At 38.0% G+C, this 27836-nt stretch overlaps 2 protein-coding genes across 8 annotated transcripts in view; one reads left to right on the forward strand and one right to left on the reverse strand.

Moving 5' to 3' along the window:
- Window positions 1-1643: 1643 nt before the first annotated feature.
- On the reverse strand, window positions 1644-18986 carry Aasdhppt (aminoadipate-semialdehyde dehydrogenase-phosphopantetheinyl transferase). Of its 2 annotated transcripts, none has more exons than XM_063265042.1 (6): window positions 18784-18966; window positions 18202-18427; window positions 13211-13332; window positions 12608-12769; window positions 11048-11119; window positions 1644-2794 (listed from the first exon to the last, which is right to left on the reverse strand). In XM_063265042.1, exons 1-6 carry the CDS (start codon window positions 18964-18966, stop codon window positions 2759-2761), a joined length of 801 nt encoding a protein of 266 aa, XP_063121112.1. In that variant the 3' UTR covers window positions 1644-2758. The 2 variants fall into 2 exon arrangements, with proteins under 2 accessions (XP_063121112.1, NP_001100268.2); NM_001106798.2 differs by lacking the exon at window positions 1644-2794 and adding an exon at window positions 8222-8476 and having other exon boundaries at window positions 18784-18986.
- A 294-nt stretch (window positions 18987-19280) lies between these two features.
- The window catches only part of Kbtbd3 (kelch repeat and BTB domain containing 3), a 30808-nt gene continuing 22252 nt past the window's right edge, over window positions 19281-27836 (forward strand). Inside the window, exon 1 of one of the 6 annotated variants that reach the window (XM_006242474.5) lies at window positions 19281-19419. The gene's annotated coding sequence lies outside the window, so the exon portion shown is untranslated. Of the gene's footprint in view, window positions 19420-19446; window positions 26341-27836 lie in introns of those variants that run through there. The other 5 variants (XM_006242478.5, XM_006242477.5, XM_006242476.4 and 2 more) reach the window with 5 other exon arrangements.

Below are 27836 nucleotides of genomic sequence, written 5' to 3' on the forward strand. Positions count from 1 at the left end.
CTGAAATATATATATACTATTTGATATTTGTGGTCATGACTTTAAATGAGAGCTGAGAAGTAAAATTTAGGAAAGGCAGAGAGGGAGTGAGTTGTGGTTTATGGGCAATGAGAAGGGGTAGCTAAAGAGTTGATGATGGAATGAGCAAAACTAAGCTCAGTAAGTATATTGAGGATTCTCTTCTTGAGCCCACAGAGTAAAGGGGGACTAATCCGGGTTTTTATGTAAATCAATGGCAAAATTTAATTAGATTTGCAGGAAAGATAATTCTGCAGGTAGGAATAGGATAAACTAAACAATTATTTACCAATATATGGATATCATCAAACTTAAAACTTCTTGGAACCAGAAAAGTTTGCAGTAAAAAACTAACTGAAAGGCTCTGACGTAATATTGTTTGAAGGATCTGAACTCACTAGGAGCATTTATGAAGCTTCTCAACCTAGTGGACTTAACTTCCCTTCATTCCCCAGAAGTGTAAATACTACACATTGAAATAAATGCAGGGCTTTTTCCATGTGTCGAGGTCAACAGAAAGAAAATCATATTGTCTTATTTGGTATGCCAAATAGAAGAGGAAAGAATGTCTATTTGAAATGAATGAGCAATTTCTTGTGACAGGAAAAGACCTGCCTGATTAATTTGGGCATGATATACACAGTATTTGTTTCTGTCTGACCCAAAAATCAGTTAGGCTTTTAAATGACAAAATAACACACAAATACATTAAAAATAGCACAAAATAAAGGTGATTAGAATATAACCTCAGGAACTCAAGTCATAAAGTATTTAATTTCCAATAAAATGGAAAATAATAGCTCTAAGAACATTTTTCTATTTTGATAGTCATACATGTAAATTTATCTTGATTTATAATTTATAAACTATTTTCAGAAAAAAATGCTGAAAGCAAATGTAAAGCCTAGGAAGAGGTAAATAATTTTTCTCTTGGTAAATTAATCATGCCCCAAGTTAAGAGAATGACAGTTTTCCAAAATCCAATTTCAAAAAAATGCTGCGCTTAGCATTGAAGCCCAGGTAACATGACTCTTGGATTTAGAATCATAGAACTTTTTGTTGATTCAGTGATCTTCAAAGAATTACATTCATCTTCATTTTAAAAATCTTTTTCTTCTTTTTAAATTTTTTATACTTTTATTATTATAATTTTTTGTGTGTTTGTTTGAGATAGTATCTCCCTATTAAGCTCTTGTTGGCCTGGAGCACACCATATAGCCCAGGTTGATTCAGAACTCTGAGCCATCAGTTCTATCTTTTGTGAGTGTTGGTATTCCAGGTATAAGCCACTACGGCTGTTCCCACCCCTTAGCTGCAATGCTAGGGATTCATACATGTTCTTTTTACTTAACAAAAATCAAATATTCAAAGTGTTTCATCTGGCTCTTCTAGCTCTTCCTTTAATTCATTTGTCTCAAGTTTATTTAGCAGAACTGAAACTAACTAAATAGGATTTAATATTTACTCCTTGATCCCTAAAGAAAAACAAGTCACCAATAACAAAATAAATCAAATTTTGCTAGACAGCATGCTATTTTCCCAAGTGAGTAAAAGATTATTTTCAGCTACCTTCATAGTTCGCTGCATTTACTATACATGAAGAATTCCAAGAAAAATGACAGGAATTTATGATTAACAATTCAGGTTTTATTTGTTATTAACTGAAAATGTTTCATTTTCTACAAGCTTATTCTTAAAAGTACATTTCTTTAAGACTACTAAATACCTGTTTTCAAGTATACTTGAAAACTTCAGTTTTGTTCACAGTGGTTATTTGCTTTAAATAAAATTAATTTCTATAAAGTGGCATATTTTTAGGACCTATTGATACACAGATATAAAACATCATATTAAGCACAATCTACGAGTCAAAATAAACACCATCTCTGCACTTCTGTCATTTCACTGATTTAAAAATCCATGATTAGATAGCCATTGTTTTTGAAATGATGAATGAAAGCCAGGGCTCACCAACTCTATGTAATCACAACTACAACCTATTGAATTTCCATCCATGTATCAAAGTAAGAACATTCAGCTATTTTCCTGACAAAGTTAATGATTTCTCAACTAGTATTAGGCTTTTCAATACAATGGTGGTACTCATATATGTGTCATGTAAACATATGTATATGTCATAAATAATACATAAGCAGGTGTATATATGAATATAAATTCAGATATATGAATAACATGTATGCTCAGCCTAAAATAGGAAATCTTATGAGTAAAGACACAAATGTATTGTTTAATTAGTGATCTACATGGAGAAAGTCTCTGAAGTCAGCTCTTTTTTTAATGACTAAAATTGTCATTTGACCCATCCAGCAGGCCCAGTTATTCAGGGTCCCAAAGAGGCTCTACCTGAGTGTCAAGGGTGGGAGAGAAAAGAAGGAGACCAAGCTAGGTTCTGTTGTCAAGGTCTCGTTTATTGGGGTGAGTGTTACGGCTTATAAGGCATTCAGATAGGGGGAGTGCCCTTTGTGAAACACAAAGGAGGTACCCTTTGTGAGGGTACTCTGATAGCAGGAGGTGAAGAGGTCATGCAGTGGAGACACCAGGTGTTTGCTCAGGAGACATCTGGTATTTGCTGAAGCATTCAGTGGTTGTTTTCTTCTTGTGTGTAAATTCATGGGAAAGGCTTTTGATCAACAATCTCATGACTTTATGGCAGTCATTTTAGGGCTGAACATCTGTGGCCATGCAGCCAAGAGTCACGTAGGCATTCTGAGCTATACAGTCACAAAACGGCCAGGCCCAAATCCAATACAGCTCCCTACAGTCATTAGATAAAGAAGTCATATAAAAATTGTCTAACAAAAGCCATGGACTTTCTCATCTCTATTTCAAAGTAAAATTATATTCATTGCCCTAGAATTATGAATTCACTATATGACACTGTAATGAGGAAACAAACTTAATATTCTTGGCTGCTAAATTTTTCAAAGGTAAGAATATAGACTACAAAGAAAAGAAATTCCAGCAGTAAAAAATTCAATTTCTCTCTTCTAAACTAATTCCATTTCAGGGTCTACCAGACATACTTCAAAGGTAGCTTCAAGCCTATTTGACAAGAGTATGGTTTTATTTATGCTGTTGCTTTGAATGAGAGTATGGTATGTAAACAAGAAAATAGGCTTTGGCCTAACATTGCCCCCTTGCCTTCCCTCACATATGCATATAACACACACACACACACACACACAAAGTGCTCTCTCTCGCTCTCTCTCTCTCTCTCTCTCTCTCTCACACACACACACACACACAACATGCACATGTGATATAGGTATTAATAAATTCAAAGAAATTGAGAGTCTAGAAGAGAAAAAAGGTAGATACTATAAAATGATTATAAATATATAAAGTGACAAATTAGGAGAAGAATTTAAAAAGGGTAGCTATAAAAAAATTATGGGATCAAATAATGGAGAATGAATTGCAGGGGAATCAGAGGAAGTGTAAACAAGAATTAGAACCATGTTATATTTTTTAAACACCATCCAGTTCTTATATTCATATTGTAATTCCTGTGTGCCTAGGAGTACATAAGGAGATTGGACAATTCAGTGTTAAATAAGGTCACCAGGACAGGCTATCAAGTAGAACTAGCATCCCTCTCATAACTTGACTGCAAAATACCCCTTTCCCCAACTCATATAATGAATTCTTGGTTCCCAGATGGTAGCACTATTTTGGAGAGGCCCTGTCATCTTTAGGAGATGGAGACTAGCTGGAAGAAATAAAGCTTGTCTACAGACCCTCTCCTCTTTTACTTCCTTTCCCTTAGGTGCAGAATTGCTACTTCGCTTCCTTGATTTCTCCATGACATCAATCAACCATGAACTGAATCCCCTGAAACCATGAGGTAAAATAAAGCTCCCCTACCTCCTTTTTTAATCACAGTGATGGAAAGAGCTAAGAGTCCCTATAAAAAGGGGAACTAGTACATGCTAGGTGGTGGTGCCAAATGCCTTTCGGCCCAGAACTCAGGAGGCAGTCAAGGAGGTCCAGGCCAGTTTGGTCTACAGAGCAAGTTTCAGGGCAGGGCTGCACAGAGAAACTGTCTCAAAAAACAAAACAAGAAAAGAGGAATTAGTGCATATAGAGATGCTCAGGTGAAGTTATGAAATGTAATGTCAACAATGAACAATGGGAAGTAAACGGGGCCATAAGAGAAGATGAAAGCTGCAATGTTGAGGGAAGAAAAGATTTCTATCTGGAATATGGAAATCAAAGCCTAACTAAAGTTTAAAAACCAACTAAAAGCAATATAAACCTTATTTGCAATAATAAAAAATAGCATATCAACTAAAGAGTTGACAGTGCTTGTTATAGTAGTGGGAAAAGGTAGAAAATTGCAAAGTTGTAAAAAAAAAATCTGATCTATTTTTCTTTTTAAACTATGTACACATGTAACTTGATTAAAAATAGAAGAATAAAAAAAATTTAAAAGGCACAAAATCTGGCACACTGTCAAGCCCCTAAAATTCCATAATTATCATCATTTTATTATAATGATAAGTGATTTTTCATTTCAGTATTATACTCATGTAGGTGAAAACAATACTTCATTTATTAGAAATGCTATAAGATTTTCTATGCTTTCTATAATTAAGCATGCTCAATAAAATTAAAAAAAAATACCGAGTAATTTTAGAGCACTTACACACAAGATTGATGTTAATAAAAACAATATTTTACTTCTTGCTATTTAACAGTAATAAGACTAACTCCTGAAGACATGCACTACAACCATAAATAGATTCTCTCATCAGTATGATCATCTTGGCATCTTACTGTGTTCACTTTAAGTCTATTTAGTAAATAAAAACAAATGATTATGAACAATAGGTTCATAAAAAGGAAATACAAATAACAAGTAACAATGTCATAGTAACCCTACTTATAATGAAAGGAATGTAAATTTAAATGTGATATATCACTTTTTAGTTATACAGTTATTCAATACAAAGAAAAAACAAGAAGAACCAACAAGCCAATCTTCAGATAAACAAAAGTAAGGTAATACCTGCAGTTGGATCAGAGGGCCCAAGTGGTGGCAGACACAACTAGCTGAAGCATAAACTACAGTGTTTCAAGTGCCTTAAGGTAATACCTAAAGCTGTTTGTTTAACCCTTTGAACCAATCACTCCACTTCTAAAAACTGTTTGTAGGACATAAGGATGTCTCTCAAAATGCCACAGTAATGACACACACAATAAAAGCTCCTAACACAGGAACGAGTACCCTATGGTATATTTTCTTCAACCATAGTAGTGTGACATTAATGAAATTCTCCCAAACCACACCAGGCATACTGAATATGCTTGGCCCAAGCAATGGCACTATTAGGTGTGGCCATGTTGGAGGAAGTGTGTCACGGGGGTTGGGGGGGTGCTTTGAAAACTTCTCTGAGCTTCTTTTGAAACAAGAGGTACAAATCTCAGCTCCTTCAGGACCATGCCTGACTACCATACTTCCTGCCATAATAATAATGGACTGAACCTCTGAACCTGTGAGCCAGCCCCAGGTTAATGTTGTCCTTTGTAAGAGTTGCCATGGTTACGGTGTCTCTTCACAGCAATGAAACTTAGACAACAGGTTCAGTTTTTTCTCTCCAATAGTTTACTTTTGACAGTGGTTAAAAAAAAGACACATCTGAGTTAATGGAATCTTTGGGGGGCTAATTTATCACTGATAAAACAAATGTTATAACTTTATAAAGACATAAGTCTGGAAGTTTCAACAGCAGTTTGTGTTACTGTAGGCAAGGCAAAATGTGTGTTATAGTGCTGGCAACTTATACCTTTTGCTCTGGCAGACAGATGTCATACAAGACAGTAACATAAAACCACTATGTCATACAAGACAGTAACATAAAACCACTATGTCATACAAGACAGTAACATAAAACCACTATGTCATACAAGACAGTAACATAAAACCACTATGTCATACAAGACAGCAACATAAAACCACTATGTCATACAAGACAGTAACATAAAACCACTATGTCATACAAGACAGCAACATAAAACCACTATGTCATACAAGACAGCAACATAAAACCACTAAGTTCATGCAGCAGGAATAGTTACGATGGGCAGATACATGTTCTTGTAATTACAAAACATGTGTCTCCACTTTTAAAAAAGATCATATGAATTAATTTGCAACAAGTTTCTGAAAAGATAACAAATTTTAGAGTAGTTCTCTGAAAAATAAGGTGAAATGCTTGCCTTGAGCATGTTTACACTTTATTTTTTCTAAAATGAACATTTACCCTTGAATCAAGATTCTGTCATCGTGTCTATTAATTACAATTAGAGAAGGAAGAAGTAAACATACGAAATGCAGCCATTGAACTGTAAAAGTATGTCTTTAAAAATGTTTTGCTGGGGTTGGGGATTTAGCTCAGTGGTAGAGCGCTTGCCTAGCAAGGGCAAGGCCCTGGGTTCAGTCCCCAGCTCCGAAAAAAAAAGAAAAAAAAATGTTTTGCTAAACTATAACCATCCGGTGGAAAAAGAGAGCATTTTCAACAAATGGTGCTGGTTCAACCGGTGGTCAGCATGTACAAGAATGCAAGTTAATACATTCTTAGAACCTTGTACAAAGCTCAAGTCCAAGTGGATCAAGGACTTCCACATAAAACCAGATTCACTGAAACTAATAGAAGAAGTGTGGAAGAACCTCGAACGCATGTGCACAGGAAAAAATTTCCCCAACAATGGCTTATGCCCTAAGATAAAAAAAAATGGGACCTCATAAAATTGCAAAGCAGAAGACACTGTCAATAGGACAAAACAGCAGCCAACAGATTGGGAAAAGATCTTTACCAATCCTACATCTGATAGAGGGCTAATATTCAATATATACAGAGAACTAAAGAAGTCAGACTCCAGAGAACCAAATAACCCTATTAAAAAATGGGGTACAGAGATAAACAAAGAATTCTCACCTGAAGAATAACATCCTTAGTCATCAGAAAAATGCAAATGAAAACAACCCTGAGATTCCACCTCACAGCAGTCAGAATGGCTAACTCAGGTGACAGCAGATGCTGGCCAGTATGTGGATGAAGATAGAGGAACACCCCTCCATTGTTGATGGAGTTCCAAGCCAGTACAACCACTGTGGAAATCAGTCTGGAGGTTCCTCAGAAAATTGGACATATACTACCTGAAGATCCAGCTATACCACTCATGGGCATATACTGAAATGATTCTCCAACATACAACAAAGACACGTGCTCCACTATGTTCACAGAAGCCTTATTTATAATAGCCAGAAGCTGGAATGAACCCAGATGTCCTCCCAGATGGAGGAATGGATACAGAAAATGTGGTGCATTTACATAATGGATGGAACCAGAAGATATCCTGAGTGAAGTAACCCAATCACAAAACTACATACATGGTATGCACTTACCAGTAAGTGCCCAAAAGCTTGGAATACCCGAGATACAATTAACAGACCACATGAAGCTCAAGGAGAAGGAAGAACAAAGAACAAATACTTCAGTCCTTCTTATAAGGAGGAACAAAATACTCACAGGAAAAAATACAGAGACAAAATGTGGAGGAAAGACTGAAGGAAAGGCCATCTAGAGCCTGCCCCACTTGGGGGATCCATCCCATATAGTCACCAAACCAAGACAATATTGCTTATGACAAGAAGTGCATACTGACAGGAGCCTGATATAGCTGTCTCCTGAGAGGCTCTGCCAGAGCTTGACAAATAGAGACAGATGCTCACAGTCAACCATTAAACTGAAAACGGGATCCCCAATGGAGGAGCTAGAGAAAAGACTGAAGGAGGTGAAGGGGTTTGCAATCCCATTGAAAGAACAACAGTATCAACCAACCAGATATCCCAGAGTTCCCAGGGACTAAACCACCAACCAAAGAGTACACATGGAGAGACCTATGCTCTAGTCACATATGTAGCAGAGTATGGCCTTGCTAGGCATCAATGGGAGGAGAGGCCCTTGGTCCAGTGAAGGCTAGATGCCCCAGTGTAGGGGAATGCCAGGGCAGGGAGGAGGGGGGAAATGGGTGGGAGGTTGGGGAGCACTCTCATAGAAGTAGGGGGAGAGGGCATGGGATGGGGGTTTTTGGATGGGAAACCTGGAAAAGGGATAAAATTTGAAATATAAATAAAAGAAAAAAATGTTTTTCCAAATAAAAGGAAAAAAATGTTTTGTTAAATAAAATTTGACCACATCAGGTAATTTATTTCAGTGAATACACAAGATTATCCTTTTCATTTATTTTCCTTTCTCAGAGAATCCTATCATGACTTGGAACCATTTCGTATTAGAATTTCTTCTGTGAAACAAAAGCAGTCCCAAAATGAAGGATCCTCAGGTGTCATAGGAATAGCAGATGCTATCAAGTCATTAAAGTTAAGAATGGTGAACTGCCTCTGAGATGGCTTAGAATCATCTTGATATGAAACCTAAAAGAAAAAAAAAAAAAAAAAAAACGAAAAGATTGCCTTGTTTTTAAACTCCATATTAACTATATGATCAGTTTTATAATTTTGAAATAATTCTAGTGTTTAGTATTAAGGCAAAATAAAATTTCTAAAATATTGTCTTTATTTCTTATACTAGTGTTGTCAATAAAAAAAGTAAAACACGAACATGTTCAAACCACTACCTGCAGTACTATTTTTAAAGAATACTATCCTATATAAAGAAAGTCCAACTCAGTTGACATACATAAAAGAAATCTGAAGATCTTTAACTTCAGTAAGCAGAAGTGTGTCACCAGCAAAATTTCTGAAACATTACTGAAATATAGGCCTGCTTTGATAATCTCTTCTAACTACATAGGAATGACACCCATCCAGAAACTACTGAGTACCAATAAAGCACCTGACTTTCTGTGGCAACCAAATCAAAACACAAACATAACAAAAATCAGTGTATAACATTTATACACTTCAGACAGAATGTAGGTGGTATATATGAAATAAAAATTAACATTCATGTTTAATATTGGGCTCCAACTCCAAAATATAATTGTGTATATGTGAATATACATATTCACTATATATATACACATATACATAATATATATGTTATATATGTTTAATATAACAAACTCTGAAATCCAGTATCACTTTGAGCCCAAAGCATTTTAGATGAGGGGCAATCAATTCATATTAAACAGTACTTGAACTTTATAAACTATCTTAACAAAGTTTAGTAGACCATGCTATAATACAGTTATCTCAATTTTATAGATGGGAAATTGAGGCTAAAGAAGGTCAGACCATTTGCACAAGCTGAACACACAAGTTAAATTGTGAACTTAGATTTAGAGCCTAGTTTCCCACTATGCACTGTTGCAGCAGACTCTATTCAAAGAGCCAGAAGTACTAAAAGTTCATCTACTAATAGTGTTATAGTGGCATGACAGTTATGATGGTATCCAACCACTTGGGGCCTTCACTATCACAGGATGAATTTCATGTTTGGTACTGTAAAACTGGGCCAAAAGCTCATGACTGGAAAGAGCACGGGCCCTAGGGGAGAACCCTACTGTTGTTATTCTGTTAAACTGTCAAACTACTTTCTGTTACATTAATATACAAATATTTCTTGTGCTGTTCCCTTTGGTCTTTCTGTAATGGGTAACAACCAACAGGCTGATTGATAGCTGGTCATATGCCTAATAACATAAATAATAGTATGTGCTCATCTGTAGATGAAGCATCTATATTAATTTGCCCACATCTAAGGCTCAGAGAACACCAAGGAAGAGTAGACAAAGAATTTAAGAGCTGACACATGAAGAGGAAATCTGTGAAATGCTGACTTCTGGACATGGCATGGTGGTACATACAACTTACAGGGCTTGCGACTATCTGCACAAGACTTGAACAAAATCAAGCACATCAAAATAACTACACAAATAAAAGAAGAGCCCCTGATACATGACCATTACTTAGAGAGGGAGTCAATCTAGTTTGGGTATCATGACTCAGGTGGATATCCCCAAATCCATGCCGATATGAGCAGCACTAACTAGAGTTAAGGTTATCAACAACTACAACTACAACTACAACTACAACTACAACTACAACTTCAACTACAACTACAACTTCAACTACAACAAAACCCTAAACCAAATGAAGTTGGGAAGGATGCAGAGTAGATGACTGTATAGAAAGGTAATAAATGGGTATGAGTATACAAAAAAGGTAAAAGGAACATGAAGCTGAGACTAGAGAATAAGAATAGAACTAATCACACCATCTCCTATCAAGTATCAATTCTAACCTGTTAATATTCTTAAAGGGTACTCTATGACAAAATTATTATAAAAGAAACTGTCTGTGGCCTACATTGTTTTTCTAGAATTAATGACAACAGGTTGTGTATGCATATACATATACATATTTTCTCCTATGCATTTCATAAAAACAAAGGCATAAAGTTTTGCTACCAGTACACCATAAAGAAATTATTCACACAGAACAAATGCAATATGTATATTAAGTGTTAGTATTTTCCCTCATTACTTAGATAACAATATTAGAAATATAATCCAATTATGATTAAAAGTACAAAGTGAGTCCAACCTTAAGTCCCAATATGATACAAAGTCTCGCATAACCTCTGGGAATAGTTTAGAACATTAGGAGTATGTTTAATTTCTAAGGTATTATCAGTATTCACCAACCTTCAGCCTGGTGCTATTTATATTCAATACAATCTGGATTCACTTAGAAATAATTTATGGTTACAACTAATATAGTAGTGATATTAAATTTCTATTGGAAATATAATAGTACTATAAACATTTTCCTTTTCAACATTTAAGGTTACTTAAATATAAAGAAGATTATGATCTTATAAAGTTTTCTGGGTTTTTTTTTGGGGGGGGCATACCAGCTAATCTGAAAATACTTATAAACTATATCCCTACCCAAAATTACAATTATGATCAACTATAATCAAAAGCATCATTGATTCATTCTTATTTTTTTAGAAAAACTTTTAAAAAAACAAAATCTTACATTTTGATGTCTAGATCCATCAGGCTTCCTAAGAGCCACCGCAACGAAATGGTGTTGATCTATTTTGCTTTCCTAAAAAGTAAAAAATGAATTCAGATTCTAAAACCTAAATTTAGATAGAATTTATTTAATTTTCAAAACCTCATTTACTTTCTATACATTTCTACACACACTAAAACACTTTCGCCTCTCTTGGAACCATGTAGCATGCAAACACGATTAAGTATTTCATATGTTAATCTCTACTATGACTATGTGTTCACTAGTTCTGTCAATTTGACACAAGCTAGAGCAATCAGAATGGAGGGACAGCCTCAATTGGGGAAAAAAGAAAAGCCTCCCTAAGATTGGGCTGTAGAGCATTTTCATTAGTGATTGATGTAAGAGGGCCCAGCTCATTGTGGTTGCTGGGTTCTGAGTTCTACAAGAAAGTGGGCTGATCAAGCCAGTAGGCAGGACCTCTCCATGGCTTCTGTATTAGCTCCAGGCTCCAGTTTCCTACTTTGCCTGAGTTCTTGTCCTGACCTCTTTTAGTGATTTTAAAACACAAGTCCCAACAGGTTTTATTATACAATGCTGCTCTTTTTTGGACTAAGAAATTAAGCTTGTAAAAAGTCTCATCATGTAACTGGCTGGCATGTCACTCCCTATGTATACCAGTCTGGATTCCAATTCAAAAGAGATCCCAAATACTGAAATTGAATGCAAGTACCATTATGTCTTACTAAGACTAAAGAGGTTTTTGTTTGTTTATTTTTTTGGTTGTTGTTTTATTGGATATTTTCCATTTACATTTCAAATGTTACTCCCTTTCCCAGTTTTCTGACCATAACCCCATATCCCATCCTCCTCCCCTTCTTCTATGAGGGTATTCCCCCTCCCCAATCACACCCTTCCTTTCATGCCTCCCCCTCCCCCCCCCGACATTCCCCTACACTAAGGGGTCCAGCATTGGCAAGACCAAGGGCTTCTCCTTCCTTTGGTGCCCAACAAGGCCATCCTCTGCTACATATGTAGCTGGTGCCATGGGTCTGTCCCTGTGTAGTCATTAGATGGTGGTTTAGTCCCTGGGAGCTCTAGTTGGTTGGTATTGTCGTTCTTATGGAGTTGCAAGCCCCTTCAACTGCTTCAATCCATTCTCTAATTCCTACAATGGGGACATGTTCTCAGTTCAATTGTTTGCTGCCAGTATTCACTTCTGTATTTGTCATGCTCTGTCTGAGCCTCTCAGGAGACAGCTATATCAGGCTCCTATCAGCATGTACTTATTGGCTTCATCAATATTATCTAGTTTTGGTGGCTGTATATATATGGGCTGAATCTACAGGTGGGGCAGGCTCTGAATGGCCATTCCTTCAGTCTCTGCTCCAAATTTTAAGACTGAAGAGTTTTAATGATCAGATTTTAATTATGCATTTTTGAAACTACACAGGCTCAAAAGAGATATGTTCTCTCTACTGCTGACATTCTTATAAATTTATTTATAACAATCTATTTATATGCACATATATGAATAAATATGGAATGTCTTATCTATAATAATTAAAATAAATTTCTTACCTCAAAGGCCCATTCCTTTTCTTCTTCCCCATCCAAAATCAAACGTGTTTCCTTATAAACCTGGCCGATGTCCATGCTTAATGGAGATACATCAAATTCAAGCCGCTGCATTTCAAATCCCAGTCCAACACCAATGGCTTTTATGAAGCTTTCTTTCAGTGCCTTGAGAGAAAAAGGGACATTTTCTTTTAGAAAATCCAATAGCTAAAACTTTTATAACATTAATAGATATAGTACATTTGGATTTCTGTTTGTTACAGCTGTAAACTTCTGTTTTATTTTGCTCATTGTAATATCATCAAAAACAACTCACCTTAGTAGTAGCTTATGTAAATAAATTTAAGATCTCTCAAATATAAACTATATGTCCAAACAATGCCATCTAAGAGGTTGCTAAGAGAATTAACTGTGAAGTGACATTTTCTGTTAAATAAGGTTCATGTTTCTATAGTTATATAGATTAAAAGAAAAAAATCCCAAAGTTCTCAAGAAGCTGTCCATTTGTATCAAGCACTATATGACATTATCAGGTATCTACAAGTCTTTCCTTCTTATTTCTAGTGAAGACAATGGAATAATTATAGAATTACAAAGGAATTATACCCAATGCCGGTAAAACATATCCAGTTGAGACCATTCATCATTAAAACTTCTGATTGTTTCCCACTCCTTGTTTGTAAACTTTCTTTTCATGATATGAAAGAATTCTGGAATTGAACCACGACCTGTCAAATCAGATAATACAGAATTAAAGAATTATTCTATTAAAAATAAAAATAAAAACAAAACTTAAAAGCTGTTGTATCACCAAAACTACTGAGGACTACCCAAAAAGGAAAGACAACTTATTCAGAAAACAATCTTAAGTGAGGGAGGAATGTAGCTCAGTGGTAGAGTACTTGCCTAGTCCTGAATTAAATTCCTACTACTATAAACAAACAAACAAACAAAACAAAAATATTTTATATATCAAAACTAGCTAGAAATTAAAAGAATAACTCACCATAACAAGCATGATTAGCCTAAAAGAAGCAGTTTAATAGGAATTTGTGGAATTGTGAGTTAAATAATGAAGCAGAAGAACCCTAGCTTCTGAAACATGTTCCAAAAAACCTTAATATTTGATAATCCAAACTTGTTCTAAATTTTAAACAGCTACAAGAAAATTCTTATATATGACAAAATATTTTTCAGAAATTCACAACAAACTTTCCATGTTATACTTTGACCTGCTACATTACTGAGGGGAAAAAGAACAGGACTGTTTTATATTTTGTAACTAGAAAGCAGTATACTTTCATTCATATATAAATATACACAAACACATAGATATGTATACTGCTTACTAGAAATTACTACTGGGAAAATAAAGTCAGTATATACATATAGACACTCAAGTGTCTTGCAGAAATCTGGAACACAATGGACTGTCCTCATTTGTACTGTCTAGGACTTCTGCAGTATCCACCTACCTCTCCTACAGGAAGTCAGAAAAGGAAACATTATAAACCAGTTCTTGTGCAAAAATATTGATGACTCCCCCAAGTTCCTACTTCAATATTCAATTCTTCAAAACAGATCCTTTTTCCTTAACCCAGAAATCTGTATTACTTGAGACCATAACTTCAATTCTATGATCTTGGGAATCCTATGACAAAAGAATATTACCATTTGGGGACATGGATCCTTTTAGTGATCTAGAGCTCATTTTCACTTTACTGAGAATTATTGAATGCCTGTCAATAATAACTGATTTCTTCACTGTTTCTGGCACCTAATCTTTTAAAAAGTAAAAGGGTAGAGGAAATGCTTCAGTGAGTAGTTTGTTAAGCAAGCATGGGATCTGAGCTTGGATTCCCCAGCACCTGTAAAAGGTACAGAAGCTGCCAGTGTCTATAACCCAATACTGTCAGAAAGGGCATTTGTCAGGGCAGGGTTGGGAGGTGAAGGTGATCCCCAGAGCTCACTTATCAGCATGCTGGTGCAGTAAGAGATTATGTCACAAACATAACAAAAGGTAGATTACAAGAGGAAACTGATAACAACTTTTGGCCTCCGAATTCACAAACCCACACAACCCATATCCACAAAATTTAGAAGATAAACTCTTCTTGAGTAGACTCTGACATAAATAGCATACATGAAACCAAGAGGGGGAATATCTTAACTTGTATTTTAGATATTGGCAATGAAGCAATAGTATAACTTATTACTTATGGCTGAAAAAAAAATCAGTGTTTACATTTTCCTATATATGTAAGCAAGCAATGGTAAGTCTCTAAACACTCAACTAAAGGACAGCAGCACCACCCTGTGGTGTTATGGGGAGAACGCACACTGGCCAAACATTCTATTTTACTCCAGTTTACACTGGAAACTTGAAGAAAAACTAAGAGAAAATCCCAGTAGAAAAACAAATTTGCCTCTCAAATTATCAGCATAATTACTGAGCATATACATAAGTAAATCCTCAATATTACTTGTTATTTATTAATTTATTGATGCATACTATAATCTAATTATCCTATAAAATATTAAGAACATAGGTATATACATATAAGAAAGGTATAGGACTGAAAATGTGAACTATCACTAAGTTTTGACAAACTTGATCCTTCTTAGAACTTAGTTATTAAAGAAGAATGTCAGCTACTAACTAAATGTTCTATATAATCAAAATCAGACAACTGTTTTATTTTAAACTTAATAAAAACCCATAACGAAATCATGCACAACCAATATCTTTAGTTACTATTTTAGGCCTATGTAAAAATATTCTAATATAAGTCAACCTACATCATTCTAAAACAAGTCTCCATTACAAATGTATTATAATAATGTCGGGACCAGACTGCCGGACTAGTCAGATTCACGTCCCTGGAAGACTGTTGCCTCCTTGTCTAAGGAGAATATCTTTCAGTTAAGAGATTCACCTTATGTCCTTCGGCACTTCCCAGTACTCCTCCACCCCCGCTTCCCGCCATAAGCTTCAGTTCCTGCTTCAATTCCTTCTTTAGAGCTTTAAATGCTGTACATTCCTCTCAATAAACAGACCTTGACAAGGACACTGCTTGGTCTCGCTCCTCTTTCTCGCCTTTTCTCCCACAGGTATGGGTCCCCCTCGACACCCACAAATAACTGGGTCCCCGCTGGCGGGGGCATAATAGCACCTCAGATAAAACTGACCATTCAGCTGTTTATAAAGAAAGCTCAAATAGTAAAGTGCAAACAGGGAGACCTGAGTTAAATCATTAGGACTTAAAAAAAAATACCAGCCCAGTAAACAGTAAACAGCCTGGTAATTCCAGTGCTGGGGAAGAGGAAGTAAGTGGAACCCTAAGGCTCACACTACTTAGCAAGTCTAGCTTAATCAGTTGAAAAGATCCTGTTTTCAAGGGGCATGGCATCTACTATGGGTTGTACTCGGTCCTCCATACATATTATCAGCACCACGAACACACATAAACTAAAAACAAAGCAGTAAAATTATCCATGCTTCTCAAAGAATATGAGAGTTATCAAGGGGAGAATGGAGGTAAGGAGTTAAGCAACACTAATTAAAGGCTAGAATGGGCAGAAAACAATAATAAAAATAGAAAGAAATGAGAAATGCTAACATGCCTGAGAACAGAAAGCAGAAAAGAACACGATTTAGGAGTTTGAGTTCTATTGTATGTCTAACGAGAATCTATTTCACACTTAAAACTGGTGTCCATCTCAAAAGATCACTTAGCTCTAGCTGGAGAACCAGTTAGGAGTATATAATAATACTTCAGAACAAAGGTATGGGAGAAGACGAGAAAGAGGCTTCCTATTCTTTAGTAATATCCAGGTCTAATTTATACCTACTACACTTAATTTACACTTATAATGCAATAGGTCCTCTAGAGAGCAGTTCTGTTACAGAATCTATTGGGATGAATGTCTTTCAATGTATTTCAGGGTAGACTTGAACTCATAGTCTTGCTTCTGCTTCTACCTCCAAAGTGCTGGGAATACAGGTTTGTCAGTATACATAGTAATAGTCATTTTAAACTACTTAATTAAAACTATAACTGTTTCTCAAAATATTTTAAAGTTATTTTTATTGTGCCAATTACTATCCAAAATATTTTATAATAAAAACACACATGAAATTGCAAAAGCACAAAAATAGAATTCTTACTATTTCCTAAACTTAAAATATTTTTATACTGATGATTATTTTGTAAATACTATTAAACTGAATTATAAAACTATGTCTTTATTACACGTAAAACTGTAATCATCTGTAACTCTAAGTAAAAATTAAGAAATTAGGAAAACACTTGACCAAGAATGTATACACTTGACAATTTGTGCTAAGAACCCATAGCCTAAATCTACTAGGAAATAAGCTGTACTCACCCAACACGGCTTAAGTAATAAGGAAAGTCATGTTCCTACATGACATTTCTTATGGCCACACACACACACACAGAGAATGCAAGAGAACTGTCTTCTTCAATATGCTAATGACACTCCTTTCTGCTTACCCTGTCTCTGTTGTCAATTCCTAGTGCAGAGTAGGTTCCTTATATCCAAAATTATATCTTCCATCATTCAGCAAGACTGAAGAATAATCTTTGATCAACTACCTCACTTACCACTGAAGCAAACTGCTGTTTACTTCTCATCACTAAAAAGGCAGCACCCAATCAAAATGTGAAAATGAGTGGAATGGTAATGATATGACACTAGTCCCAACTGAATGGATCTCTTCCTTTGTTTTACTGGACATATAATAAGCTTTGAGGCAGTTAAACTATAAAAGGGAAGGAAAAGGCTTTAATCAAAAGTGCTGGGTGTCAAAGGATTAATAAAGTATTAACAGGAGACAGAATCTTCAACATCTTCCCAATATGTTCCCACCATTAAAAATGGGTTGTAAAATCTGTTCCTTTATTTCCAGGCAGGCACTGTCTAACTGTGCTATCTTTTTTCTAAGTGTCTAATGGCCTCTCTGCTAACTTCTAGTTATAGGGAAAGCTCATATGAAGCTTCCCCAGAGATGCAAACTCATTTGGACTATTCCCAAAAATCATCCTGACTCCTCTGCTGTAGCAGTAACTTCAGAACAAGCCTTCTACAATACCAGGTCCTTTCATTGGACATGTTTCAAAAAGGTTTCTTACCTTCAAATTCAGGCTGAAATTTAATTGCCAATAAAAGTGCATTGCAAAGGCCGTAATGGTACCTACTACTTTTACAAATTTATTATCCCATTACTCACGGATTTCCCTGAATTCAGAATAAGCCTAAATAAACTCATCTTTGTAATTCAGCCTTGCTTATTTCATAACAAGAAAAAACAAAAATACTTAGAAAAACATATGATACGTATAGAGAAAATGTAGCTAACAATTTAAAGAGGTTAAAAGGTACAGTAATGCAGAATCCACCATATCTTTACATATATGTCAATGTTAAAGGAAATGCATTCTTTTTGGTTAAATACTTTGTCATTAAATTAAGTATTGCTAGTACTTGTATTTACAGTAAGTTTCCTGATTTACAACTGTCTAATAGAATCTGAGACATAAAACACTTAATATGTCGTAAAAATGAACCATCACCTGGAAAACTAGTCTTCATGATATCAATACCAACTTGTAGTTCAGGTTCTGCGGCAAGAACTGTATAGTCCCCTTGATGAGAGATGTTAAAGTTGAAATTGGGATAAGGATTCAACGTGTCTTTCGCCAAAATTGGCTTTCCCTTTGAAGTTCTCTGCAGACGGATGTGATCCCAAGGGATATTCAATTTCTCTGCAACTAATTTCCTTATCATAAGACGACCAGCCTGTTTAGACATAAAACACAGGGTATGTATTGCTATCTACTAATCGCATAAGTACACTGCTTAGAAAGTTTATTTATGGCTTCTAAGCTTTTAATTTTCGAAGTATATATTCATTAGTAAACAACGATTACTTCCTAGGCCCTGCCTCCAATTTTAGGGTTAAGGGTCTCCACTCTCAACCTCACAAAAGAGGACTAGTTTTAAGTGCCCCAGGCCTCCGAGGGTGCAAAGGCCGAAGACAGTCGCACACACTACGGAGTCATCAGCCCGCCGGCGGCTCGGAGGCTGCAACACCAGAAGCGCATATAGGGCTCCGAAGCCCGGCCCGCCTCCCCAAAGCCGCCGGCCTCAAGTACCAAGGCCGCCTTAGCGTCGCGAGCAAACACGAACTGGCCGATGCGCTCCTTCTCCTCTGGCTGGATCGATCGCACCGCCAGAAGCCATTCGGCTGGACTTGGCAGCCAGGTGCCGCAGGAAAAGGCCCAGCGAACGCCCTCCATGTACGGGACCACACACAGCCTCTTGGCTGGGAACACCATAGGACTCGCTTGGATCGCCGATCGTAGGCCAAGTAGAGCGAGCGCTGACGTAGCCACGCCCTCCTTTGCCCCAGAGTCTGCGCAAAGGAGCGGCGCCTAGTTACGGATGTCGCCAGGCTCCACCCTTCTTCAGGCTTCAGCGCGAAGTAGCTAGACATCCCAATACCCATCTTTAGTTCCCGGTTGCGCGTGGTGGCGTAGTCTGACGCTGCTCCGCCCCCAACACGGACGTCTCCTACAGAAGCCCGCAAGGGCGATTTGGGGGAGGAGATTCAGACTCAACGCAGAGATCTGCGGCAGCTGACTAAGCATAGCTCGCCTCGGAAAGGGCGGGACCAGAGCGTCTCAGAACCGTTAAGCCGCTCACACTGGAGGAAGAGCTAACTGGACAGTCACACAAGCCAATCGCAGCCAGAATTTGCAGGCTGGGCCTGGGTGGAGTTGCAGGTGCAGGTGGGTGAGCTGTGGGGTCCGAGGGAAGAGTGGGCTTGTATCCGGCTGTTGGAGGCCAGGTTCCTACGACCCTCGGTTGCGGTGCAGTTCGTGAGCGCTCCGGAGAGGAAGGGTCCGCAGCGAGGAGCACTCTGCCCCGGAAGTTCTACTAGGAGGCGGCCGGGAGGTGACCCTTCCCTGTCATTTGCAGATGGACCCTGTGCGGACCTCCCTGTCTACCTTGGGCCAGCCCAGGACAGTATCAGTGCAAGCCCTCTAAGGTTTGCTGTGTCCCACAAGGGTTCAAGGCGCGGCTTCTGCGTACCTTGACGCCCCATGCTGTTCTTCCTGCAGTCACACCGGTTCATTTCCTTGACTGCTCGTGTAGATGGATATCGGTGCACTTCTGTGAACGTCCACCTCTTTCTGAGGACCAGTTAGGGTACATGGAAAAGTTGGTCTCTGCCGATGAATGTGGATTTCGCGCGAGGTGGCATGCTGATTCAGCCTGTCTCCTTTCTAAGGCAGTCAGGAAGGATCTGGGATAGCTAACAGTAATCTGATCTGCACAACTATTGTCCATTAGTTCTCTATTCCTAAAGATGCGTTTAGTCTGATCCATACTTACTCCCATTAACATTTTTTGTGATATTACACACCCCTCGACTCTTCTGCAGCTATATGGCAGTTTTGACATTGCTATCTTGATATAACACCTTATCTGTTAAAATTGTGAGTGAGGTGCTGTTCTAAAATCTAAATATTGCAAAGATCTCATAATGTGACAAGGTATCTAAAGTACACAGAAAAAGCTACAATAAGCAATGTGGGGATGAATAAAGACAGCAAGCACTATATTTACCCTTATAAGTAAATATAGTAATTCAGTTTTCTGTTTTGCATCCTATCATAGTGTCTTTCCCCGTGTTTTTAATGATAGTGTGACCTGGGCCAGTTTGAGTAGGACAAAAGAGGAACATGATTAGGGTCATGATGACTGGAGGTAATGGTACCAAAAGAGTATTGTCAAGCTTGTTTTCCTGGATACAGAATAGAAAAATACAGTGGTGGCTAGGGGAGAATAAGAAGTCACAGGATGTGGATTTTTTTGTTAATGCTTAAAGATAAGAGTACTGGAAATTGTATGTTATGCTAAGTGTCCAAGGGAAGGAGAAATTTTTACTGTGTAGGCCAGAGAGAGACAGACTGAGACCTGATCACCATTCTAGCAGTCACTCCAGTGTGATGGACCATATGGCTTTTTACAATGTCACTGAGCTGGAGATGCTACTTCATATTAAAGTATATTAAGGAGGTGGAGAGATGGCTCAGCTCCTAAGAGAACTGTCTGCTCATCCAGAGGGCTTGAATTCAATTCCCAGCAACCATATGATGGCTTACTACCTTCTATCCTAGGATCTTATGCCCTCTTCTGGCATGCAGGTGTACATACAGATAGAGCACTCATTTACATAAAAAAATCCTTTAAAAAAAGCCTCATGACTAGCCATGCACTGTCCTGTGTTTAGAATAGTGCTTCCACAATAATTACTCTATAAATGTTCCAATAAATAGCCTTCTTTCAACTTATGCATTTATGAGCGAGAAATATATTCTAAAAATGGAACATCAAATCACTGCCACATTAGAAGTTAATAATTCTTAACTTTAAAATCACAGCTCCTTTACTTGTTTTCTGCATCTCTGTCTTGGAACACTACTGGCCACCGGTAATTTTCTTTTTCTTTTTTTTTTCTTTTTCATCTTTATTAACTTGAGTATTTCTTATTTACATTTTGATTGTTATTCCCCTTCCCAGTTTCCTAGCCAACATCCCCCTAACCCTCCCTCTCCCCTTCTCTACAGGTATTCCCCTCCCCATCCACCGACATTACCACCCTCCCCCCCAAGAATCACGTTCACTGGGGGTTCAGTCTTGGGAGGACCAAGTGCTTCCCCTTTTACTGGTGCTCTTACTAGGCCATTCATTTCAACTTATGCAGTTGGAGCCCAGGGTCAGTCCATGTACACTCTTTGGGTAGTGGCTTAGTCCCTGGAAGCTCTGGTTGGTTGCCATTGTTGTTCACATGGGGTCTCAAGCCCCTTCGATCTCTGTCAGTCCTTTCTCTGATTGCTTCAACGGGGGTCCCGTTCTCAGTTCAGTGGTTTGCTGCTGGCATTCCCCTATATATTTGCTGTATTCTGGCTGAGTCTCTCAGGAGAGATCTACATCTGGTTCCTGTCGGCCTGTACTTCTTTGCTTCATCCATCTTGTCTAATTGGGTGACTGTATATGTATGGGCCACATGGGGGGCAGACTCTGAATGGGTGTTCCTTCTGCCTCTGTTTTAATCTTTGCCCCCCTATTCCCTGCCAAGGGTATTCTTGTTCCCCTTTTAAAGAAGGAGTGAAGCATTCGCATTTTGATCACCCATCTTGAGTTTCATATGTTCTGTGCATCTAGGGCAATTCAAGCATTTAGGCTAATAGACACTTATCAATGAGTGCATACCATGTGTGTTTTTCTGTGATTGCGTTAGCTCACTCAGGATGATATTTTCCAGTTCCCTCCATTTGTCTATGAATTTCATAAAGTCATTGTTTTTGATAGCTAAGCAATATTCCATTGTGTAGATGTACCACATTTTTTGTATGCATTCTTCTGTTGAAGGGCATCTGGGTTCTTTCCAGCTTCTGGCTATTATAAATAAGGCTGCTTTAAACAGAGTGGAGCATGTGGCTTTGTTATATGTTAGGGTATCTTTTGGATATATACCCAAGAGAGGTATAGCTCGGTCCTCAGGTACTTCAATGTCCAATTGTCTGAGGAACCTCCAGACTGATTTCCAGAATGGTTGTACCAGTCTGCAATCCCACCAACAATGGAGGAGTGTTCCTCTTTCTCCACATCCTCACCAGCATTTGCTGTCGCCTGAGTTTGTGATCTTACCCATTCTCACTGGTGTAAGGTGAAATCTCAGGGTTGTTTTGATTTGTATTTCCCTTATGACTAAAGATGTTGAACATTTCTTTAGGTGTTTCTCAGCCATTCGGCATTCCTCAGCTGTGAATTCTTTGTTTAGATCTGAACCCCATTTTTTATTTGTTTGGTTTTTTTTTTTTTCCTGGAGCTGGGGACGGAACCCAGGGCCTTGAGCTTGCTAGGCAAGTGCTCTACCACTGAGCTAAATCCCCAACCCCCCATTTTTTAATAGGGTTATTTGTCTCCCTGCGGTCTAACTTCTTGAGTTCTTTGTATATTTTGGATATAAGCCCTCTATCTGTTGTAGGATTGGTAAAGACCTTTTCCCAATCTGTTGGTTGCTGTTTTGTCCGAACCACAATGTCCTTTGCCTTACAGAAGCTTTACAGTTTTATGAGATCGCATTTGTTGATTCTTGATCTTAGAGCATAAGCCATTGGTGTTTTGTTCAGGAAATTTTTTCTAGTGCCCATGTGTTCGAGATGCTTCTCCACTTTTTCTTCTATTAGTTTGAGTGTATCTGATTTGATGTGGAGGTCCTTGATCCACTTGGACTTAAGCTTTGTACAGGGTGATAAGCATGGATCGAACTGCATTCTTCTACATGTTGACCTCCAGTTGAACCAGCACCATTTGCTGAAAATGTTATCTTTTTTCCATTGGTTGGTTTTGGCTCCTTTGTCAAAAATCAAGTGACCATAGGTGTGTGGGTTCATTTCTGGGTCTTCAATTCTATTCCATTGGTCTGTCTGTCTGTCTCTGTACCAATAACATGCAGGTTTTATCACTACTGCTCTGTAATACTGCTTGAGTTCAGGGATAGTGATTCCTCCAGAAGTCCTTTTATTGTTCAGGATAGATTTAGCTATCCTGTGTAACTAAATTTGAATTTGCAAATTGTTCTGTCTAACTCTTTGAAGAATTGGATTGGTATTTTGATGGGGATTCCATTGAATCTGTAGATCACTTTTGGTAAAATGGCCATTTTTACTATATGAATCCTGCCAATCCATGTGCATGGGAGATCTTTCCATCTTCAATTTCTTTCTTCAGAAGTTTGAAGTTCTTATTGTACAGATCTTTTTATTTGCTTGGTTAAAGTCACACCGAGGTATTTTATATTATTTGGGACTATTATGAAGGGTGTCGTTTCCCTAATTTCTTTCTCGGCTTGTTTCTCTTTTGTGTAGAGGAAGGCTACTGATTTATTTGAGTTAATTTTATACCCAGCCACTTTGCTGAAGTTGTTTATCAGCTTTAGTAGTTGTCTGGTCGAACTTTTGGGATCACTTAAATATACTATCATGTCATCTGCAAATAGTGATATTTTGACTTCTTCTTTTCCTATCTGTATCCCCTTGACCTCCATTTGTTGTCTGATTGCTCTGGCTAGAACTTCAAGAACTATATTGAATAAGTAGGGAGAGAGTTATTTCCTGCCTTCTACTCCTCCTGGATGTATTTGATTTCTTTTGTTCTAGAGCTTTTAGGTGTGCTGTCAAGCTGCTGATATATGCTCTCTCCTGTTTCTTTCTGCAGGCACTCAGAGCTATGAGTTTTCCTCTTAGCACAGTTTTGTTGTGCCTCAAAAGTTTGTGTATGTTGCACCTTCATTTTCATTGAATTCTAAGAAGTCTTTAATTTCTTTCCTTATTTCTTCCTTGACCAGGTTTTCATTGAATAGAACATTGTTCAACTTCAATGTATATGTGGTCTTTCTCCCTTTATTGTTATTGAAGACCAGCTTTAGCCCGTGGTGGTCTGATAGGACTCATAGGATTATTTCTGTCTTCCTGTATCTTTTGAGGCCTGTTTTTTGACCAATTATATGGTAAATTTTGGAGAAAGTATCATGAGGTGGTGAGAAGAAGGTATATCATTTTGTTTTAGGATAGAATGTTCTATAAGTTAAGTCCATTTGGTTCATGACTTCTCTTAGTTTGTCTGTGTCTCTGTTTGATTTCTGTTTCCATGATCTGTCCATTGATGAGAGTGGGGTGTTGAAGTCTCCCACTATTATTGTGTGAGGTCCAATGTGTGTTTTGAGCTTTAGTAAGGTTTCTTTTATGTATGTAGGAGCCCTTCCATTTGGAGCATAGATATTTAGGATTGAGAGTTCATCTTGGTGGATTTTTCCTTTGATGAATATGAAGTGTCCTTCCTTATCTTTTTTGATGACTTTTAGTTGAAAATTGATTTTATTTGATATTAGAATGGCTACTCCAGCTTGCTTCTTCAGACCATTTGCTTGGAAAGTTGTTTTCCAGCCTTTCACTCTGAGGTAGTGTCTGTCTTTTTCTCTGAGGTGTGTTTCCTGTAGGCAGCAGAATGCAGGGTCCTCGTTGCATATCCAGTTTGTTAATCTATGTCTTTTTCTTGGGGAGTTGAGTCCATTGATGTTGAGAGATAATAAGGAATAGTGATCGTTGCTTCCTGTTATATTCGTATTTGGATGTGAGATTATGTTTGTTTCCTTTTCTTCTCTTTGTTTTGTTGCCAAGACAATTAGTTCCTTGCTTTTTCAAGGGTGTAGCTTGCCTTCTAATGTTGGGCTTTACCATTTATTAACCTTTTTAGAGCTGGATTTGTAGAAAAATATTGTGTAAAGTTGGTTTTGTCATGGAATATCTTGGTTTCTCCATCTCTGTTGATTAAGAGTTTTGCTGGATACAGTAACATGGGCTGGCATGTGTGTTATTTTAGGGTCTGTATGACATCTGTCCAGGATCTTCTGGCTTTCATAGTCTCTGGTGAGAAGTCTGGTGTGATTCTGATAGGTCTGCCTTTATATGTTACTTGACCTTTTTCCCTTACTGCTTTTAATATTCTTTCTTTGTTTTTTGCATTTGGTCTTTTGACTATAATGTGACGGGAGGAGTTTCTTTTCTGGTCCAATCTGTTTGGAGTTCTGTAGGCGTCTTGTATGTTTATGAGCATCTCTTTCTTTAGGTTAGGGAAGTTTTGTTCTATGATTTTGTTGAAGATATTTACTGGTCCTTTGAACTGGGAATCCTCACTCACTTCTATATTTATTATCCTCATGTTTGATCTTCTCATTGAATCCTGGATTTCCTGTATGTTTTGGACCAGTAGCTTTTTCCATTTTACATTATCTTTGACAGTTGTGTCGATGATTTCTATGGAATCTTCTGCTCCTGAGATTCTCTCTTCTATCTCTTGCATTCTGTTGGTGATGCTTGTATCTTCGGCTTCTTATCTCTTCCTTTGTTTTTCTATATCCAGGTTTGTCTCCCGTTTTGCTTTCTTTATTGCTTCTATTTCCATTTTTAATTCCTTCAACTGTTTGTGTTTTCCTGGAATTCTTTCTGGGATTTTTGTGATTCCTCTCTGTAGGCTTCTACTTGTTTATTTATGTTTCCCTGCGTTTCTCTAAGGGAGTTCTTTATGTCTTTCTTGAAGTCCTCCATCATCATGATAAAATGTCATTTTAAATGTAGATCTTGCTTTTCTGGTGTGTTTGGATATTCAGTATTTGCTTTGGTGGGAAAATTGGCCTCCGATGATGCCATGTAGTCTTGGTTTCTGTTTCTTGGGTTCCTGAACTTGCCTCTCGCCATCAGGTTGTCTCTGGTGTTACCTTGTTCTGCTATTTCTGACAGTTGCTAGAATGTCCTATAGGCCTGTGTGTCAGGAGGGCTATAGACGTGTTTTCCTGTTTTCTTTCAGCCAGTTATGGAAACAGTGTTCTGGTTTTGGGGGTGTAGTCTTTCCTGTCTACTGGTCTTCAGCTGTTCCTGTGGGCCTGTGTCCTGAGTCCACCGGGAAGGTCGCTTGGAGCAGAAAAGTTGGTCTTACCCGTGGTCCCGTGGCTGAAGTTGCTCCTGGGGGGCTGCTTTTGAGCTCTCTGTGAGGGCAGCAACCAGGAGGTCCTGTGCTGCCTTTTCCCAGGGCCCCCGTGCACCAGGGTCCCAGATGGCATTTCCTATGGAGTCAGAAATGTGAGTAGACTCTAGTCTCTTCTGGCTTCTCAGGTGTGTCTGCCCCTCTGAAGGTTTAGCTCTTCCTCCCACAGGATTTGTGTGCAGGGAGCTTTTGACCGGGTCCCTTCAGTTCAGGGTGGTTTCTGGACAGTAGGGGACCTACCGCTTGAGTGCCCCTATCTTCCGGTCCCCAGAGGCCCTATACACTTTCCTCTTGGGCCAGGGAATGTGAGCAGGGGTGGGTATTATTGGTGGTCTCTCCCGCTCTGCAGTCTCAGGAGTCCCACCTGTCCAGGTGTTGAGCTCTCTCTCCCAAGGGGTTTGGGAGCAGGGAACTGTGGGCTGGGGTCAGTGAGCCTCTAATTTTCTAAAACCAAAAGACTCCTTTTTCATGTGAGGACTTTACATACTTTCTCCTACCAGTGATTTACCTTCTTGTCATTTAGGTGTCAACAATACATCCTCAAAAAGACTAGTATTGTAGTGGATGAGGGCAAGGCCTCCTGAGTCAGACTATTTGAGTTCACACTTAATCATTGTATGTGACCTTATACAAAGTACTTAGAGTAGCAAAACCTTATTTCCCATCTATAAAATAGAGATAATAGTATTTGATATGTATAGGTAGCTAGAGGATTTAAAGAGAATACAAAGTATGCAGAAATAGCAGTACTAGACAATAAACACAAAAAGAAAGAAAATATAGAAAGTATAGGTAATTGTCTGCCTATTCTCCAAAACAGCTCTATTCCTTTGAGAGGCATTGAAACCTACTTCTTCAGGTTTCCATTGTATAGAGAAGACCAGTTAAAATGTCCAGCCTTGCGGTACTGGCAACTAGTAGACTCTTGAACTTTCCCTTCACTGATAGCCATTGTTGGTTCATCCAGTAAGTCATTCCAGAAATCCTGTGAGATAGACAGACAGTCAGATAGATAGGGACAATCATCCCATAAGCTCTGTGACTCCAGAAAACCCTGACTAATACAGTGTTTTTGCATAATTAACTTCTATAGTAAAATCCATATCTAGATATTAGTGATTGGATGCTCTAATGAAATAAAGCCCAGATGAAGTAGAGCACAGCCCACCCTTTTTATTTTATTTTCTAAATTACTTAATAAAGTCATTACTTTATAAACAAGGATTTTAATTGAGGCTGGTTTACACTTGAGGTTTAGTCTATTGTCATCATGGCAGGAAGCATTAGGGCTTACAGACATGGTACTGGCACAGGAGTTCAGATTTCTAAACCGAGATAGGAAGACAGCAGGGAGAGTGATACTGGCCCTGACTTGAGCATTTGAAACCTCCAAGCTCATCCCCAATGACACATGGGTTACACCCCCTAGTAGTGCTACTCCATTATGAGCCTTGGGGGTCACTTTTATTCAAACCACTATAGCCATAAAGTGGCTAATACCACCAAAGTCTGGTGGATTTTTTTTCCCCCTTAGGCCAGTTTGCTTGTGAAAGTCAGGGTTAGCGTTAAAGTTAGAAGATATGTAGTGTGT

Source organism: Rattus norvegicus, chromosome 8 (genome assembly GCF_036323735.1).
Source record: "Rattus norvegicus strain BN/NHsdMcwi chromosome 8, GRCr8, whole genome shotgun sequence".
Lineage (NCBI taxonomy): Eukaryota > Metazoa > Chordata > Mammalia > Rodentia > Muridae > Rattus > Rattus norvegicus.